The sequence below is a fragment of the Haplochromis burtoni genome, unplaced genomic scaffold (assembly GCF_018398535.1).
Source record: "Haplochromis burtoni strain Fernald_Lab_line unplaced genomic scaffold, NCSU_Asbu1 Contig_48, whole genome shotgun sequence".
Lineage (NCBI taxonomy): Eukaryota > Metazoa > Chordata > Actinopteri > Cichliformes > Cichlidae > Haplochromis > Haplochromis burtoni.
The window spans coordinates 1,265,412-1,286,327 of record NW_024582409.1 but is presented as its reverse complement, the minus strand read 5'-3'; the positions used below and the strand labels follow the sequence as shown (position 1 = coordinate 1,286,327).

The 20,916-nt window shown below is 39.0% G+C and overlaps 1 protein-coding gene across 1 annotated transcript in view; it reads left to right on the top strand.

Annotated features, from left to right (window-relative positions):
- hs6st3b (heparan sulfate 6-O-sulfotransferase 3b) overlaps window positions 1-20,074 on the top strand; it is a 79,724-nt gene extending 59,650 nt beyond the window's left edge. Inside the window, exon 2 of the mRNA XM_005921416.2 lies at window positions 14,369-20,074. Within this exon, the coding sequence (XP_005921478.1) occupies window positions 14,369-15,137 (769 nt within the window). The 3' untranslated portion in view covers window positions 15,138-20,074. The remainder of the gene's footprint in view (window positions 1-14,368) is intronic.
- The last annotated feature ends 842 nt before the right edge of the window (window positions 20,075-20,916 follow it).

The window sequence follows — 20,916 nt, the reverse complement described above, 5'->3', positions numbered from 1 at the left end:
TCGATAAAGGAGTGTTCTCATCACTCTGCATCACCTTACCCCTGGTTATAGATATAAATTTTCATGACTGCTAAAACTGAAGACCTCAGGGATGGAGGAAGTCTTTACCTAGAGAAGTAATATCCCTTTAAGCTCTCTTTGCCAATGCTGTACGGTGACGCTGTCTGGCTCTCTTTTTCACAAGGTTAAACACATGACGTCTGTAAAAGATGGACGAATCAAGATGAATTACCGTACAATCAAATGAATTTGATTGTACGCTTGCCTGCTCCGCACCACATTATCTCCCTGTAATACATTTCATAAGGAACGGTGCAGATAACTAAAGGGAACATGCTGGTTTGTGCTTAATTAAGATCACAATCGCTAACGGGTTAACTTCTTGCTGCTCTTTGCTCTCTCTGTAGAAACTGTCTTGAAACACAGACATGACACGCATCCTCTCAGCACAACTGAGACGCGCTATTATAATAATCTTTGCATGAAAATGATCTCTTGCAGCAAAGTCTTGTCTGAACGATGCAGGACTTCGCTGATAAATAGCTGAACGACGGTGTGTTCGCGCCGTTGACTATTTTCCTCCAAACTGTGACGAGAGTCAACGCCGAGCTGATACCAGCCCCCGTGCTTTTATGTGCGTGACAATCTCAAGATGTAATCTCAAAACTCTAAAGCCTCACTCTTTTTAATGCGAGATGCCATTAAGTTCTGAGGCGTTTATGTCTTTTTAATGAGAGAGTTAAATTGCCTTCATACGCAGTGAGTTTTGTGCAAATGAAAACCTTGCAGACTATGAATGTCAAGTAGACGACTAAATGTTCCTTGGCACATTGTCTGCCACAGCCTGTAGCATTAGGATGCACGCTGATGACCATGTGATGAGTCTGAGCACTACTCTCTGCTGGAAAATGTTTAAAATGTAATGAACAAAACGTAAATGCATAACAGCAAAAAGAGGGGTGAAAAAAGGACTAAAATCTCAGAAATTAAACACATTTTCAAGTCGAGTCATTGCAGCAGACAGACTTGAGAAATATCTACGCCGCTGTGGCCTTTTGATCCAGAATAGCTAGACATCTGTATCCTGCAGAAGATAATTCCTTTGGAGCAAGCGATATCTGAAACATCTTCACGCACAGCAGGTTTGTGACAGTTACAGCACAAGATATCAGTTCTTTATTGCTCGCAATACATTTTCTCAAATCAGCTCACTGTCTTCTACTCTTTACGCCACATCAGTGCTGAGGTTAAACGGGTTTCTTCATCTGAACACACAAAGTCTTTTTCTTATGATGGTCCTTAGGTAGTTGCCACAGGTTGGCTCAGTGCATCCTGTGACACAGAGCATGGGTGAACTTCTGTCACATGATAACAGGTGGCTGTCTGTGGTGAGGTGGGAGAGGGCATAACCTCTCATCTGTTTACGAACAGTCTCTGGCAGTCGATTTGAATGCCCCTCGAGTGCAGATTGATGACCTTTGGCCCATTTCCACTCACACTGCCATGACAAGTTTCAGTCAGTGTGGTGCTCTCTAGCTCTGCAAAAAAGTAGAAATAGGCCCCTTCCCTTTTTAAGGGAATAGTATTGTATTTGGTATGCATGAAATATTCCTTTTTAAGACCTTTAAGATGTTTGTAGTGCAGTAAAAAGAAAAATCTTATGAGGATAGCATCACATTACTTTGATTCTATAATTGGAGACTAAGTATCAGAATTTCAGGATCAGGGACACTCCTCCAAACGTGCTCCTTCCGGTTCTCATCTACAGTGGGATGCAAAAGTTTGGGCAACCTTGTTAATCGTCATTATTTTCCTGTATAAATCGTTGGTTGTTACAATGAAAATGTCAGTTAAATATATCATATAGGAGACACACGCAGTGATATTTGAGAAGTGAAATGAAGTTTATTGGGTTTACAGAAAGTGTGCAATAATTGTTTAAACAAAATCAGGCAGGTGCCGGTGATGGATAACGAGCACTGATTTGTAAATAAGTGCACATGAAGAACTTGGGCTTCTTAAATAATACCATACTATCGCTCAGTGATGATGGCTGACCCTCCCTGAGTCTGATTCCCATGGAGGTTTCTTCTTTTAAAAAAGAGTTTTTACTTCCCACTGTTGCCAAGTGCTTACTCATCGGAGATCATTGGATTGTTTGACAGACATAGACTTTATTTAATCCCACACAGAGGAAATTCACTTGTTATAGCAACACAAGAAAGAAAGTGAATTAGAGATATATTAGAAAAACTAGAAATAGAAAAAAATATAAATAACTTGGAGAACAGTGTACAAAAAAGCCAAAACACACACTGAGATTTTTCCTTATATATACATAGAGTACAGTGGGAGCAAGAATAATATACATGTATTTTTAAACAGCATTTATCCTGGGTGGGTATTGTACAGCCTGACTGCTGCTGAAATAAAGGACCTGCACTCCATCCTACATCGTCACGGTAACAGTCTACTCCTTAAGGAGTCAGTTGTTGTTGGGGATTTCTCTGTATTATCGTAGGGTCTTTACCTCCATACAATTAAAACTGAATATATTAAAATTGTATATATTTATGAATAAATTCGACATGTATGACCATTACAGGATTTCATGTAGGACCATTATAATAACAACGTCGACAATTTCTTCTGCTGAATGTGAAGTTTTTTAATATTAAAATTCAAGATATTGTGTCTTCATTGGCTTTATCACATACAGTATTTATATTTAACACTGAGTATATAAATAAGGGATATTATTTAAATATACTGAGTAGTTACTAATTGAGTGTCTTGCAGTCTCAAAGTCTGTTGATACTAATATAACAAATTTCCATTTAACAGTGTCATCCTCAAACATCTTCATGCAAGCATCCAACACAACTCTCAGGCTCTCGTTTTAATGAACTGGGATCATTAGAGTTTTATGCAGATTTCATGGGCGTTGGTGTTCTTTCATTCACGCAGCAGAGTGCAATGCAATACATGAAAGCATTAAATTATAATTAACAGTTTTGATACCCTTTTCTTCTCAGCTGCTGGTGGCATGAATTTTCACCTTCATCGCTTGTTTATATGACACGATTTTTATCAAGTTAATCTGACACAAACTCAGCCATGTTTGAGCTTACGTATGAACGGGATCAGAGATAGGAGCTCTTCACACTTACCAGAAATGCTGTGATGTTTCTCTTTAACATGCATTTTCCATTTTCCATGCTTCTGTTGATGGTAAGCAAATTCTTATTATACAAAGTGTACTGCGAGGTTTATGAATTGATATCACTGCTGCAGTAACAATATACATTGTTTAGTTTGCTTGAATGTTCAAAGAGTGAGCCCCAAGTGGAGGCTTTTTTTTTTTTTAAATGTTCTCCAATCTAAGTGAGATAAGCATCAGAGTCCAGCATCATTTGTCCTTTGGCACTACAGTGGACAGGCTGATAAAGAAAATACAATAAAGGGCTGCAGCTTCCGGTAGGTAACAGATTACTTTCAAGGTTATTTCTTTCTTTTTTTATCCACAGGAGGCTGTAAATTCAAACTTCCTCTGAGAGCTTTGATCTGATTGTTTTCTCTGCTCCGACTGCTCCTGCGTTTCCTGTTCAGTCTAAGACAAACTACCACTAGTTTAACAGATACAGAAATATATGTTTAGAGATGATCATACACCGCTTGGGCAGGCTTTTTATAAATTTTGACATAATCATGAAGCATTTCAGGTGAGTTACATCTGCTGTATTATTCAAAGTGTTAAAGAGTTTTTCATTTACACCATCCTTTTTCTTTGGAAGCCTCTGCTCGTGTGTAGTTGTTATTACTATAATTTAATACACACTGAATGAGGAGTTGTCATAGATGACTGTATCCTTATTTGTGTGGGTCTACCTGAGGTAGTTTAGCTGAGGGCAGTGCCACTGCTGTACCGGGGCTCTGGTGTCATTTCATTTTCTAGTTAAAAAAACAAATTCAAAGTCACGATCTGTAAATACTGGAAACAGGGATTGTCGTGCTTAGCGTGTAATTAAAAGAAACGTGCTTTACTGCCTAAGTCCCCGCTGTCTTGGTAATTTAAAGCAAACGCTTCACAGCTGATTTTTATGAAATGCTGTCTTAGTTTTACACCAGATTTTAGACCAAATCTTCCAAAAAGTTCAGCGTGAGACGAGACTTTGTGTTCTTTTTGGTCAGCAGTGGTTTTGTCCTTGGACTCTCGTGTGGATGGCGTTTTTGCCCAGTTTCTTTTTTAATGTTGAATCATGAACACTGACCTTAAGTGAGGCAAGTGAAGTCTGAATTTTATTTGATGTTGTTCTGGGGTTTTCTGTGGCGTCCTGGATGAGCTGTCGATGCGCTCTTGGAGTAATTTTGGTAGGCTGGCCGATCCTGTACGGGGTCACCACCGTTCCAAGTTTTCTCCATTTGTGGATAATGGCTCTAACTGCAGTTTGCTCAGTTCCCAAAGGCTTACACAAGGATCTCTAACCCTTTCCAGACTGATAGATGTCAGTGACTTTGTTTTTTATCTGCCTTTCTTTAGATTGTGGCATGATGTGTTGCTTTTTGAGATCTTTTAGCCTAGTAAACAGGCGTGGGTGTGACGAGTGAAACGGACCTCTGCTTTATAAAAAATGTGGCCAATCACAGTTAATGATTTAACAATGGTTAAGGTCAATGACTTTTAAGCTACAAAACTGCATTTTGTAATTACTTTTTGTGTGAAATTAAAAGTAGTTTGGTGATCTGAAACATTAATGTGTGACAAATGCAGAAACAACTAAGAAATCAGGAAGGGAACAGCTATTGTATAAATGTTTTTCTTGGTGAAAAACAAGAAGAATTCACCTTTTTCTCTTCAGCTGCTCCATCTCAGAGTGAATGAGAATAGTTCATAGTACGTACAGCAAATTATGATTAAAAATAAAAGCTGGGCATAGCCGTCCTGCTTCCTTTGCCCTTGCTGCTGGAGCCACATTAGCGCTCAGCCTGCTGTTGACATGCTGAGGGAAAACACCAGGAGCTACCTCTCTGAACTTGTTAGACATGTGCACAGGATTCAGCCCCACTATAGCCATTAATTGTTTCTGCTGTGGTGTTAAAATAATGGCTTTCGTAAGTGTGTTTCCACCACTGAAAAAGAAACAAAATCAGAAGATATAAGTAGAAATTTCAAGTGATTACGTCAAAGTAAGATTTTAGTAAGTTGGAAATTTGAGATAAGAAACTGAACTTTTGACTTATGGATGGAAAAAATGTTTTCCATACTTATTTTTAAGAATCAGTAATTCAAATTCATTCTGTGTTGAACCATACTATGTAAAACAATTGATGAAGATATACGCTATGACATTGATGTAATAGCCAGACTTTAGTTCAGGGCTGGACAAATGTTAAATAACCAATTTTGCTCTGCATACCCTTCTTTTTTGAAAATGATTGCTAGTGGGCACATGTATACTCAGCACTGCTATTGAGGGTCACCAAAATTAAGAGTATAAGGCATCAGGCAACAGATGTAGGCTATGGTGTACAAAAAAAATGTTAATTTGCTGTATTGTCTACACATTTTTCAGTTCAGTTGGAGAATGTAATGAATTATTTACAATAACATAATAATAATGTTCCTCAAAATCACAAATTGTGTTGTCCCTATTTTTGTATGAAGGTCCTTAAGCTTAATTAACATGACTCCCTACTTAATTTAAACTAATCTCAGATTATCCTCTGCTGTGTGACGACAGGTATTTGCACAACAAGAAAGTGTTACAGGTACAACCTTTTGGGCTTTCAAAGTTCATCATGTTGAAATTCAGGGAATTTTTACTGTATTGGTTGTTGCAAGTTAGTCATCTGAAAACACTGTTTATGAAACAGCATCATAGAAAGGTATAACCATCTTCTGTAACACCTTTCATTTTCCTTCATTTTAAAAAAAATCTTCTCAGCTTGATGTATGTTTTAGTTTTTTAGATATATCCATTTACCATGCTGAAATTGTTTTTTGAGACAGAATTAGACTAGCGCTGTGTTGCCATGACTGTCATCAGCTTTTATCAGTGTCATGATTTACCTGACTGATGAGTCTTCGGAAAATAGCTGCAAGACAAAGAGCGAGAAAGGTGAGTGATGGCTGTTTGTATGTGCTGCAAGCGGGTGGCAGCGAAGAGAGACAATGCACAGCATAACTAGAGACAAACACAACAGATACAGAGGGAGACTGACGAGTGAAATCAGCAGCGTGATTAATGTGACAACCTTTAAGAAAAGGTTATGGATCCGGGGGGAACACTAATGTCTGTAGGACATGGGGGAGAAGCAGAGGGGAGAAATGGCAGGAGTCAACTGAGGTGAAAAATTACAGGGATACTCATTCATGCGGAGTACTGTACTCTGTACTGTGTCTTCAGAAGTCCACTCCTAGAGATATTTATCTCAATGTATGGTATGTTCTCCCTTTTGAATGGCAGTGCTGAATATTGTTATTGTGGCTTTTTTACAAGATGTTGTACTAACCGCGCATGTTTGGAGGTCTTCTTTACTATTCACAGCTATACTGACTATATCTCATTAAACCTTCTGTTTCTATTTTGTCTATGCTAATGTTGGCCACTAATAGCAGCTGCTAATAGCCTTTCACTGTGAGTTTGGACTTTTTGACTCTTCCACAACAAATATGAGCAATAAGTTCAAGTACACAGGGGCCATTTTTATTATTTAGTCACCATGAAGCAATCTTTTCATTAGCTTAAAAATTAAACTAACGTTTTACCGACTACATCAGGTTTGTTTTTGAGCGCTGTGGTTATTTTTTGGTTGGTTTGTTATGTCATCATTTGCTAGCAATTACATTTTTAGTTTAAAATGATGCAGTACTGGGTTATTTCTTGCTGGGACTAGATTACTTTTTTAATGCCTGTCATGTCTGGTAGCTCTTGCAGTCAGAATCAGGACCATAAATGCACACAGACTCTCTACAGGCTCATCTTAGTTTTATTTTTCTGTTTATGCTTTTGATTTAATTTGATTAATTTCAATTGATTTTTTTTTCATTTTTACTGTTATTTAAGAGTATATGTGTAATATGACCAAGTGGTGAGAAAACAGATGAAAAGATAAGAATAAGAAAGTAAAATTCTTTTTTTTCACCATAGACGCAAGTTTAAGAGTTGTTCTGTTACTTTTCTATTAATTGTTTTTGTTACTATTTTGCAGGAGGCAGCTGTTTAAGACAGTGATCCAATACACAGGTACTCGTGTTGATCATTTTGATAATTAAAAAGTAAGAATTGATATGGCGTTAATAAGACATATTTAATAATACTGCAATATCCACGTGCCGCGTGTGTTCTGTAAGTTGCCATTATGACCATTAAAGCTGATAGCAGATGTTAGACTTTGGAGATTATTTATTAATTAATTTTTAATTCATCTTATTCACTTTCGGTATCTGTTCAATGTGATTGGTCTTTCGGAATATTTGACATACTTTTTTGTTAGGGTTTCAGAAACTCTCTCCACCTTGTTGCAAACATATTTTGTTAAACAATGGATAGAAAACACCATTAATAATGTAAAAGATTGGTTAGTTTGACAGCATTTTTTATATTTTTATAATTATTATTACTTTTTATTCTGTAAGTATTATTGTTTTTATTTGATTTTTGATTTGGTTGTTGTTTGCTTTGTAACAGGTTTTTGTCTCAGAAACCAGCTCTTATTCCCAGCAATGGCTGCTTATTGCCGTCTTCCTTCCTAGAAACCCACGTTCGGGGTTCCAGCCCTTGTTTGCTCTAAAATGCACCTGGCACCACTTGCTAAGATCACCAAGCATGGCACAAACACAACTAACTATAGGAACAAAGTGGATTTGAGATTAGTAGTGCTTCATGATCTCTGCATCAACTTTGGTTGAGTTGCGGGTGAGACTTTTTAGAGCATAACTTCAGTGTCACTCACTAGTCACTCCTGATTGTTGTTCAGTCTCCTTTTTTCCAGTTTTGATCACGTGGAAATTAAATTTTCAGCTTTTGACTGAGTTTTTCAAGTCACACACAACTGATAATAAGCAAACGGAGACTTATTTTATTTCAAAGTTCTCCCAAGTTTCTCTCATCTGCAGTGCCCAGAGGTTGTTCACTTTCACCTTGCAGTTCTGCAGCTGTTACTGACTAAATTTAGGATTTCTTTTTTCTTTCCCCAGTAGAAATTACATACAATAGCCTAGGGCTTAAGTCAGGATCTGATTGGTTAATTAGTAACGAGTGGAAACAGCACTTGTGTATCATGGCTCAACACCTCCCCCATTTGAATTGCTCAACAAACCAAAGATGTGAGGTTGATTTGAATATTGCTTATAATCACGTCCAGGTTGCAGCACAGAAGTGCGCAGGCCTCTCTCTGCTCTAACTTCAGCCGAACATTATGCGTTAATGTTCCCATCGCTCATAGCACGAAGTTGACCGAGAGCCCCTTAATGGCCCCCGTAGACGAGTGGCACGTAACTTCAACATCTGACTAACGAATGTGGCTGGGGCCCTTTGAGGCGTTTTATCCCCTCCACTCACCCTACCCACAATTCCTGGCTGCTGCTCTAAAATGTTGAGAGGCTCAAAATGACACAGGGGGGATGAGAAAGTAGTAAAGATGAATATGAACCTATAAATTAAAATGCTCTAGAATATAGAGTAATTAAAGAGACATTAAATGTGATACACTCGTTTATAATCTTTAAAGTCTTGCAGGGATCAGGCAGTGTAATGCTAATCATAAATACACCCCGGCTCATATGAGGCAAGGTATTAAATTAAGTGGTGAGTTTTAGCAGAGTTAAAATAGATGGACAATAACAAGCACTGAGATATTTTGAACAGACTCATAAGGAAGATGCTGCCAAATAGGAGAATGACATTTTGATTCTGCTGTTTTCATCCTCACTCTGTGACTGTAACAATCAGAGATTGATGTTACATGTCCTCCATAATCCGACTGACTCTCTTGACTGTGGCGGCTTCATGATGGGAAATATGTTCATATATTAGCAGTAAAAAGATGTAAAACAATGTTATTCTTGATGCTCCTGAACCACAGAGGAATAATGGAGAGAAATCAAGGCTGTTACATTGTGAGAATAAATCAGAGAAGTCAAGAGACAGTAAGAGCCTTCACCCAATACAAAAGCACCGCTTCACCACCACCACCCCCTGTCACACAAGCACGGCGTCTACATCCCAACAGCATTAGTCAGTCCCATTGTTGTACTGGGACCTGGTCCGTCTTTACTTATTTACTGCTCAGTGCGTTAGCCTTTGCTCTGAACCACTTTTTGCCCGGCTCACAGCAATATATTGTTTTGCTTTTCCCTATTGTCTAGCCCACCCTCAAGCACCTACAACAATATCCAACTCCCACACACGAATGTCTTGATAAGTGAATTCAGTTTGTCCACTTTCAAACAAGATGAGCTCAGGCTGAAAGTGAAATGTCCTTTTCAGCAGCCTGCAATCAGGGAGAAACAGTGGGCTGGAATTGTGTCACTGAGGCTAATTACAGGCAATTAAAAGCCAGTTGTCTGTTCACTGTCACCAGCTGAGGCTGGAACTACCCGTTTCTTTATGTAGTATGGGTTTAGGAGGTTACATTTCTTTGACAATATTCATTGAACAGCACTTCAGGGGTCGGCAGCTTCAGTTGGTTGGTGGATCTGATGGTCACTGAACAACTGGATTGATTGCTATGAAATTCTCATACAAGTATTCAGGGTTCGTACAGCATGAAATCAGTCCCCTGATTTTTCTTGTACACTCTAAGAGGCTGTTTTTGTTTTTAGGAACATATCTCATGTCAGTTTTGGATGGATAGCCACATAATCCAAACTAATTTCAACAATAATTTACCCGTCGCCATGCATTTTTAATAACCCGACTCTCTGACATATCCTGGAGTGCCACCTGATTCTGATCTATCTATAAAATGATGTCACCATGAGTGCTTGGTTTATTGTTTTTGTCTGTGAACTATTAAATTTGCTAAAATGAGTATGGTCAAAACGGAGCGTTAAAATGTTAGAGTTGTGATTGTATTAAACATGCTCTCACGCTCTCTCCGAGTGTGCAGCATGAGTATACTGATATTTACTACGTATAAGCTGTTTCAAGCTTACAGAAAATTATTAGATTTTTGTGCACAGAGGAAATGTTTTCCAAAAGAATAAAAAATAAAATATATCGTTTATACTCCCGTGGAACTGTTATGTCACATTCCATAACAGTTTTTTGTAGCTTTCGAGCTCTTTGTTAGCACTTTCTTGACCTACCGTGAATGTCTTTAAACCGAACAAGGCTACATCTGCGTCTGTTACTTTGCTACAAGTTGTTTCTGGTTTATTTTCACATCCAAAAAAGGAACGATACAACAAAAATGTCTTTATCTCTTTGTGGTGTAGCATGAATTTGTGGTTTAACCTCTTGAGACCCTGCGTCCTCTTGTGGGAACATTCCATTTAGGTTTTTCTGTACTTTCTGCTTCATTCTGCTTAATAAAGCGTTTCATCGTAAGTTGTGTCCCAAATTCAACAAGTGGCACAAAAACAAACCAATGGAGGCCCAGTAGAGTGCAATCAGATAAAGAGTTTATTAAAGAACACACGTGCGGGAAGAAGTACACGGCATCACATCTGCGGACTTATGCCAAAAATACACAGAGAATGGTTTATATATCATCAGGGTTAAACGCCCCTTCTGGCGTTCTATAACATATTTTTGTATTTCTAAGAACATCATTTGCATCTTGTACAGACAATGAGACAATTTTGAGAGCTAAGGTCAGACACAGAAGTTCCTCTTTCTAACATCTTTTCCCAAATATGGCGATGATTTCAGGCCCTGGAGATACCCGTGGACTTTTCTTCTTTTTGACCCATCTTCTGTCTTCTGTTGCTAAGCAAACTCAAGTGCCACAGGTTACGACAAGAAGCTGAATACATTCAGGCCTTCACTCAAGCCTGTTTCTAGATTATATGCACTATATGTGTTTTGTAAGCGTGTATATGCACTTTTAACATTCTATAGATCCAAGTCACCTACACAATAGATTGTGGACACATCGCGCTTCACAAAGCTTAAAACCTTCTTTAATAGACTGAGCATCAACACTGAATGAGCACAAACATGCAATGTGTATAAAATGGTCTTAGCTGTACCTGTAATAAAAGGTTAACGTAAAGTCAGCAGGTTTTAATAAACATCTTAATGCAGTATCAATACTATAGATTATATCATTAATGATGCAGAATATATCGTAGCCATAAAATAATTTCTTTAATTCCACAGTTGCAATGGTGACAAAAAAAAGCACAAAACTCGCTGTCAACCTAAGAAGTGATGCCTTTTTAAAATTACTTTCTGTTCAGAGATGATCTTTCATTTTTATACTAATCAGGTCTAGCTAATCCCAGATAGCTTGGAGAAATTAAAAATGCATCCCAAACAAGATCTCAGGAGGTTGCGATTCTTCCTCTAAAACTAAAGGCCTTTTTTATGATTTTTAAAATGCAGAATGTTTTCTGTTATCATTTCCTGTATTTACTAATACAGCACTATCACATCACCCTGACATTGCCTTCGATGGGGCCTGTTTGTCTTTTTGTCCGTGTGTACTAAACAGCAGACTCCATAGCTCTATCGTGCTAAGTCTAAAACTCTGCACTGAACCTTTCTGCTTCTTTTTTGTATTTTTTTTGTGTTTTTTTGTGTTTTTTTCCTGGCTTTGTTGTGCACAGGAAGAACATTGCATTATATTTTGATGTGTCCCTATAACACCACCACTGAAGTACATCAGCACACTACTCTAAGCACTACAATTTTTTTAGTATTCTTTCTGAGTTCTTCGAATATATTTTTTTTATTTGTTATTTGAGTCACTTTGAATGCCCAAGAACCTGCTTAGAATAAATATGTATGGATTACAGATACAGAGTGTGTGTTGTTCTCTCAAAAAATGCTCAAAATAGCTCTTTAATCAATTATTGAGAACATGAAGCTTATGATAAAAAAAACAAAACTTTAAATGAATAACAAATACCTTTTTATAGCCATTGAATCCAATTACTGCAAGACATTTTTTCTGTTGTGTCTGTCAGATATAGTTTCATTCACGTGCTATCAAGCTTCTTCCATGTCCATTATATACGTCTGTATAAATTACGCTGGACTTTAATATTCCTGTCAGCACCTGCTTCTTACTCAGTTCCACTCCCCACTTTAGTTTCCATTTTTATCCATACTTTTAAATTCCTCTTTCATCTCTGTTTAATGGCCCCAGTTTAGTTTGTGCTCCACTGAAGTCATGCTGCTGCTGCTGCTCCTTTAGAGATGAGCATTCTGGGGCAGAATGAGCCGCAATATGCCTCCTATCCATTATTGATCCATGATTAACTAGAGTTCAGCGGGGTTCTGGATTTCAGCACGCTAAAATAGGCTGGGAAATCTTGGCAAGTGGATGCCAAGATTTGGCGCCACTTTGCCGTACAAGACAAGCTGCACTTTTCCTACAACAGCCTTACAGTGTGTTTTTTTTCCCCTGTTTTTTATGAGAAGTAACTGTGAGGGTGGTACTGGTGTTACCACAGGTCAGAAGTAAAAGAATCCTGTCAGCGTACCCCCCCTCCCCCCTCGACAGCCATCTGTATCACTCAGGGAAAGCCTCCTCGAGACAGCTCTGCACACCCACTGATCCTGATGTATTTTGACATTGATGGTGCACACAACTGACCTTTGGGCTGTCGAGTGCACTCAAACAACACTTGCTGCATGTGTTTATGTCCCTAGTCTAATGAGGATGTATCTGCAGCCAGCCTACTCCAGGAGCAAGTGCCAGTATGCAGCTGCTGCTACCGGGGATGTAATGACAGCTTCTTGCCTGACTCATACTGGGTAACATTTCAGGAGTGGTGTTCCTTTGGCACTGTTAAGATGAATCTTCATCGCATAAACTCACTTGCATGTTCTTCATTTTGAATTTATGCCATTCTTACATGTGATCAACTTCATATTCTCTCTGTCTTAAAATGTTTTTAATTAAAATGGAATTAATAAAATGTTAATATGGGGGTGAAATGCCAGCTGCATGCTTGGAAGTGCCTCCGGTTTACCAAAAATTAAAGTATACCAAGTGTATTGTGTGCAGATAGCACTTCACAACCCCTTATTCTTTTCCCGTACTCAATCCTACCAGACGAATAAGCAAAGAGAACTCTTTGTGTAACTTTTTTTCCCCACTCGTGGGTAAGACTGTGCAGATATTTGCTCTTCTGAAAGCACTGAGGCAGCATTGAGAGCTGCTTTGGTCTCAGAGTGAAATCTCAGAAGTCGCACGCCACTTTACCTGCCCGGAGTGCTCTCAGGGGGGCGGCAGCGTCATTAAATATGCATGAATCTCACGGGAAATCATCTTAGGAAAGCTTTACCTAGCCAACACCTGTCTGATCTTTGTTTTTCATCTGAATGGGCTTTGACGCAGCTCCAGTACAGCATTTGCTTGTAGAGGTCAGACTGGTACGAAGGATAGTCGTAGCATGAGTTGAGTAGGTTGTCACTGTGAAGCGAAAACTAAAATCTTCTACTTCTATGTAATTTGTGCGCTCGCCCTGTGACAGCTGGGATAGGTCGCTGCTTTTTATGTTATTAGTATAGAGACTGATTGTCAACCACAGAGCTTTGTCACTCACTCTTTTTTTTCATATACACCTTTGTCGACACTGCAACAGTCTTATGCATTGAAGTCGTGATTGGTTCTTTGTTTTCCATATTGAGTGAAAATGACATTTTCACTGGCATTTTCACTTGGGTTGTGTGTGGGGGTGTTTACCATTTGTTCATCAGCAAAAAAAAAAAAAAAGCAAATCAGATGTGTTCTCTTCTATAAGCCCTGCTGTTGATAACAACAGGATACTCATTTAAATGTGCTACAGATTTCAAACGCGACAGCTGAAACCTCATTATTTTTGCAAAAATGACATGTTTAGGATTTAGCTGGGTCAGTTTTACCCACTTTCTCCATGACTATGGGTTACTCTGTGTCTTGAATCCCAATTATTCTCTGTGTTGGCAGGTGGAAGAAATCTGTGGAATGGAAACAGCCCTATTTCAGTTTTGTAAATTCATTGCTCCGGTGCAAGGGTTCAATTTTCAAGGGCAATATATAGAAACCAACTGTAACAACCTCATTAGTGAGAGTTTCAGTTTTCCAATTAGCATTCAACCTTGAAGTTTTATGCTCAGACAAAAGTCACCATCTGTCAGCACAATGCAGGGCGACCCTCTGTGATAGTGATGCGCTCACAGCTCTCTAACTGTGTTTGTTTTGGCTGCAGGAACTTCTACTACATCACCATGCTGCGCGACCCAGTCTCCCGCTACCTGAGCGAGTGGAAACATGTCCAGAGAGGAGCCACATGGAAGACCGCCCTCCATATGTGTGATGGACGTTCACCCACCCAGGACGAGCTGCCCACCTGCTACAGTGGGGACGACTGGTCCGGCGTCACCCTGACAGAGTTCATGAACTGCCCGTCGAACTTGGCGAACAACCGTCAGGTCCGCATGCTGGCTGACCTGAGCCTGGTGGGCTGCTACAACCTGTCCTCCATGAACGAAAGCCAGCGCAACCATATCCTTTTAAGCAGCGCCATGAGCAACTTGAAGAACATGGCTTTCTACGGCCTGACCGAGTTTCAGCGTAAGACCCAGTACCTGTTTGAGCGGACGTTCAGCCTGCGCTTCATCTCTGCCTTCACGCAGATTAACAGCACGCGAGCTGCCAACGTGGACCTGAGCGAGACTGTGCGCAAACGCATTGAGGACCTCAACTACTTGGACATGCAGCTGTACGAATATGCAAAGGACCTGTTCCTCCAGCGTTTCCAGTTCACCCGCCAGAGGGAGCACCAGGAAGTGCGCTTGAAGAGGCGCGAGGAGAAGCGCTGGCTGCGGGAGCAGAGAGACCAGGTCAGGCCTTGGCCGCCCAAACACAGAGGCGGTGGCAACAGAGGCGGGAGAGTGGGAGGAGGTTTTGAGAAGGAAACTGAGAGTGACTTCCCAGCCACCACCGAGGACTACACGAGCCAAGTAGCCCGCTGGTGAGGCGCTGGTCCGATAAAGAGAGAGGAGCAAGAGAGAGCGGTGGATGGAGATTCGCAGTGGACTAGTTAAAAGAAACGTTGGACTCTCTCTTGTGCATCTTATGTCTCTCTTTGTGTCTCACCATTAACCTGTCTGCTGAATCTATCTGTTTTGTCAGCTTCAGTGTGATCCGAGTGCTCCGCTATTTCTTTAAGAAAACTGCCAAGTTTGAGCCTTGCAGCAGCTCTGTCTTGGAGTACCTTTGGTGTCTTAATCTTTAAATGCTGTTTATTTTTGTCAATTAATTATCGCCCCGGTTCTTTATAAACTGTTGAATGAGATGATAAATTGGTGTGAAAGAAAAGAAGACGAAGGAAAAAAATGCTGCTAGAGACATTGCATTGAATTCTTTTTATTTATTTATTTAGTTTATTTTGGCATTCAACATTGATGAATGTCACCGAAGTCAGCATCTACTGTATGTTGCAACTGTTAGAAAATATGACATATGAAAGTTGTGTTAGGGGAACTGGTGGTTGCATGTCACACATCCACTTTGTACTTACAACTGGGGAGAGCGATTTCCAAAAGACACACAGAGTCAAAGTGAATAGTGAAAACACTGAATCTGTTTTCCTTTAACTTAAAGTCAGGGAAACCTTCACTTCACATATTGTATGCATGCAGTACCCATCCTTTAAACCAAATTATAAAAAGGTCTGTCGCTATTGCTTTGTTTGCTGTGCAATATATATTTTATTTTCTCAAGCGCAATACCTTGCAGACTTTAACCCCCCAGCTCCAAAGACAACACAAAGGCAGTCACACAGCAGTTAGATGGCATCCAGCTGAACAAAATAACTTCAGTCATTTCCTGTACTGTTGGTAGAACATTGTATCTGTGGTGGGGGAGGAGAAAAAAGGCATATTTTCTGAGTAATTCCTTTTTGAAGTAGTCAGTTGCAGAGATAAAAAGTTGGTAAATAGTACAGGTGATGAAATGTGTCAGTGTGGCTGGTATGCGGCTTGACTGTGAATGAGTTGATCAGCATTCAGTTCCCATGCTCCTCCCCGTCACACTGGCTGCTTTTACATATTTGTAGAGCTGACGGCAACTGCACTGTGGGCAGTGAGAGCGCTCTAACTCCAGCAGAGTGCCAGGATACAAAGACAAGCCTCAAAGCAGATAGTTGGAGAAAAAAAAAATGTTATTTCCTCTCCCTGATAGTTTCCAGTCCCTTGAATCCATCATGTTTTTATCTGGTTAAATAGGCTTCAGTGTGATGCTTTTTATGTTCCTTATCTCTCATTCAGTCACAACCTGTGCTTATCAAATTAAATGTTCACTAAATGTCAGCACTGGAGTCACACGGCCGCTGCTATTTTAACACTGATTTCTCGTGTTTATTCTCTAAATGCAGTTGCTTCAAAACACCTCGTGCGGTACATTTTTGTTTGATTTTGTCATGTTTGAATGATTCATCCAGCCGGTGCAGCAAATGTGTTAAATGCATACTGGTGTAGTGTTTAGAGGTGCCTATATGGATATACTTCAGTTTGGCGAGTGTGTGGATGGATGGGGCAGACGAAAGATGAGGTGTATAACACATTAATAACAGTCAAGTGTTTCAAGTGTACCTAACCATGTTACAGCTCCAAACACTGAACAGCTATTTGCATCATTTAGATTTCATATAGCCATGCCATTTGTGGTGTATCAGAGGAACATTGATTAAGTGTCTGATTAATGATAATGGGGATTGCAGGACATTTTCACCCAAACAAACATTAAGGTTTTAAGTTTATTGTTTCTTTAAGTATCATAACATCTTATTTAATAAAGTACAAGTAAGGCTTTTTTTTTTTTTACTGTACTTACTATTTGAATGGGTGCTTTTCATCACTGGATTATATTGACAATACCCTGGCACTCTAGCCCTGATTAAAATTATGTCTCTTGAAAAACCGCCAAAACCGATTCAGCTTAAAGGCTTTTTGAGAGAGAAAAAATACTGATCACACCCGTGGTCCAGTAAGCATCCCGTCAGTCAAAACTGTGATATACATGAGACTGTCCACTCACTACAATGCTGTACTACTGTATAGTATGTACTGTATGTCTTGCATGCTGCACTGTGACATTTTCTGTACAACCATAATGACAACAAAGTTGATTTGCCTGTGATGAAATTGCTAATGCTGCATATCAACTGCATTGTTACACCCAGCTGGCGACCTGTCCTTTGCTGCGTGATTGGTGCAGCAGGTGACCAGGTGTCTCACGTTCTGTAGGTGTGCAGATTGTTTTTCATTCCCTGCCGCCACGCATCCCACACATTTAGACAATGTCCCAAATTAAGACTCGATTTAATTTGGAAATTGAACACATCTCAGATAAAGCAGCTCAAAACGACATGATAATGATGTCTTAAAGGACTACTAGACAGAACAATAGCAAGAGCCCAGGAGCCTACAATCACATGAGATCAAAAACAAAGCAAAAGCTAACTTTTGTACATTTGTCATTTGCATGATTATTGCATTAGTAACATATCCCACAAATCCCACAAATTTAATTTGCCATTTATTGGCTCAAAGAGGATGTATTATTATGTTGTTTAAAAATGGGGATTTTTCTGAGTTTGTTTGGAAAAATATAATCAGACACATTAAAGTGAAAAAAAAAATGCCAAAGTGTTGCATAAACCTAACCATAAAAAAATGTCGGCCTATCAAAATCCCACAAATAATAGCACAACAGCACAGTCTGATGTCAGGAAGGGAAATAAAGTTATGAGATAAAAATCTCTGCAGAAATTGAGTTTTCAAAGGAGTTTTTATCTAAAACACTGTTAACATGAGGATGAAGGGCCAAAAGACTACATTTACCAAAATGCCTGTTTATGTGTGGACAGCTTTAGTATTCTGAGTTGTGGTTATAAAAGCAATTGTGTGTAATACAGTACATATTTCTTGTTGTACCATTTATTGTTGTGTGCAATCAGCACCATAATACATAAGGTTGTAATCTAGGTAAGCTAGTGAACTAATGTGGCATGTTAGCCAACTGGCATCTACAACATGATGGGATTCTTACAGTTTTTCTACCTGCTACCAAAAAATTATAAAGCATCTAATATGAAAACAGTATCTATGGGATGGAAACAGCCATCCTGTTATCACTGACTGGTTAGGTCCTGAAGCTGTGAGCTTTTTGAATGCAGCTGTCTTGGATGAGCTGATACATTAGCAACCTGCTTTATCATCTATTTGACACATTTTGGGACAATAATTTTCAAAAATGAACACGATTGTGTATTTAATAAAACTTGAAACTTGCAAATGAAACCAAGTATGTCTGGGAAAGTGTGTACTGAGGTCTTAGCTTAAGAGAGCAATAAAGTTGCTTTCCTAAAGACTTCCAAACCAGAACTGTCGCCAGCTGCTGGCTAGGATTTTTACTTGCAACATATTGTTTTCTTTCACAGGAAGTATTCAAGACTTCTCCTGAGATTATTTAAATGAATGGGGAGAGAGCCATTATTTTAATTTCAGTGGTCACTTGGCCATAAATAGATAGGATTTTTTTTTTTTAAATGCTTTAAAACATTGGTGATTGTCCAAGAGCTACAAAGTGTTTCTCTTTTCCGGCATTTTTTATGTGAGCACACACTTACACGGCATTATTGCTTAATTAACAGCTCATTGCAGAGTGCCAGTCATGCTGACGTGATCAACGTCTCTGTGTCATGTCACTCTCTTATGATGTCTCTGGCTGTATTCCACGTAGCTGATTGGGCTCCTGTCCCTGTGATTTTAATGTGGTAACACCTGTGCTTTTATGACAACTAAAAGTGTGTGCTGTGCAAAAGCCTATTGTACTATATTATCTTACAGAGTTTAAATGCATTTTTAAGCACTTGGGGTATGCATTTCTACTGCTATCTAACCATAAGCTGATTTCTTTTAACGTCATCAGCTGCCAAAAGGATGTCTGTGTCTTTATATTACAGCCTCTAATTAACAGTATAGTAATTTTATTGCACAATTTGGACAGAGGTAATTGCAGTAGAAGAAAACACGGCACTGGGGAAATGTATAAAGCGTTACCATTTCTGCACTGCAGTGCTGCACTGCTGTGTGAAAGCAGAATTACAGTGTTCCCCTCATGACAGATGGCATGAGCAGAAACGCCACATAGCTACTAATGAAACACTTGTACAGACTCGGGTTTTGTATAACGTGGGTGTGCATGTGTGTTGGTATATTGGAGGAACGGGAACAGGGGGCATAGTTGTGTGGATCTGTTGTTATTTTGTTTAAAAATAAGTCATTACCTAGAAATGGTGAGTATCTGTTTTTTCAAAAAATGAGATCTCATCAGTTTATGGATCCAGTTTTTTGTTTTCTAGTTGCAGGGTGCACTTTCTTCATCGCGCTCTTATCTACGGCACCCCTTCATCTCTTTCTGGCCACAGAAAAATATATGTTTACTTGTTGAAAATGATTAAAACAAGAGTACACCGGTGAAATTTAAGCTCCTTATCGCTGTGATTTCTGAAGATCTGCATCACCAAATGACATTCTAAAAAGACTTTCCACCAATTAGAGAGGTGTAAATAAAGTGATGAAAAAAAGCATGAATTTTCACTCTAAATTAAAACCACTAGTCCCAGGAATGTCTGACATGCCATGTTGTTAAAGGAGGATTTCAGTGAACTTGTCCATGAAAGAGTGTCTGTCTTAGAAGCTGATTTATCTGTTTTTTTAAATGGTTTTATGTGTCGCTGGAGAGAGCACTCTTAGTGTAAGACTTTCTATGTACATATTAAAAGTCTTGTGATGAAAAAAACAATCTAAAGGCTGTTTGGCGTGTTATATTTAATCAGCCATTTTCTTGTCAGACCTTAAAAATATGAGCAAGTCCTGCTTAACACATCTGAAATAAATGCATTGAATGGCCATGAGATTATGATGTGTGCTGTTTTATCAAGCTAGGATTCGTTAACAGCTATTTATATTTTTCTTTTTATTAATTTATGCACTTGTCCACTATATATATATAGGACAAGGAATTTTTTGGAATTTTTACCATCAAGCATTTAATTTTCTAGAAAAAAAGTAATGATAAAAAATATTTTCTGAAGCTTGTTTTCAAAAATTCACAAACCATCCCATGCAGAATTTACACAAGTCAGTTTCAACCACTACACCTCTGTTGTGTTATCGCAGCTTAATGCATGAGTCAAGCAATTAACAGAAAAATCACTGTCGTCTTACAGTATGTTGACAGAATAAATTGCAAGACTGCTTGCAACAAATTCTCGTGCGTCTTGCAAAACGTCAAAGACACGTTGCACATGACGTATGTTTAGAATTAAAAAATACATAATTGCAGAGTTTATACTCAAGTGAATGTTTTCATTTGTACTAATGAGGAAGTAATATGTCAAAGTATGTACACGGCTTTCATAACACCTAATTAACGGTGGTGTTTTTATTATGATACTGTCGCAACTTTTAATTTTAACAGAAAAATCCTCTTGTAGATGTTCATTTCGTTAAAGCCAGTTGATATCAAGTGCAGATAATAGCAGACGTTATGGATTTTCTCTAATGTATGAATATGAAAGTAGAGTATTTTTTTAAAGATGGTAAATGGCCTGCATTTGTATAGCGCTTTACTAGTCCCTAAGGACCCCAAAGCGCTTTACACATCCAGTCATTCACACACTGGTGACAGCAAGCTACATTGTAGCCACAGCCACCCTGGGGCGCACTGACAGAGGCGAGGCTGCCG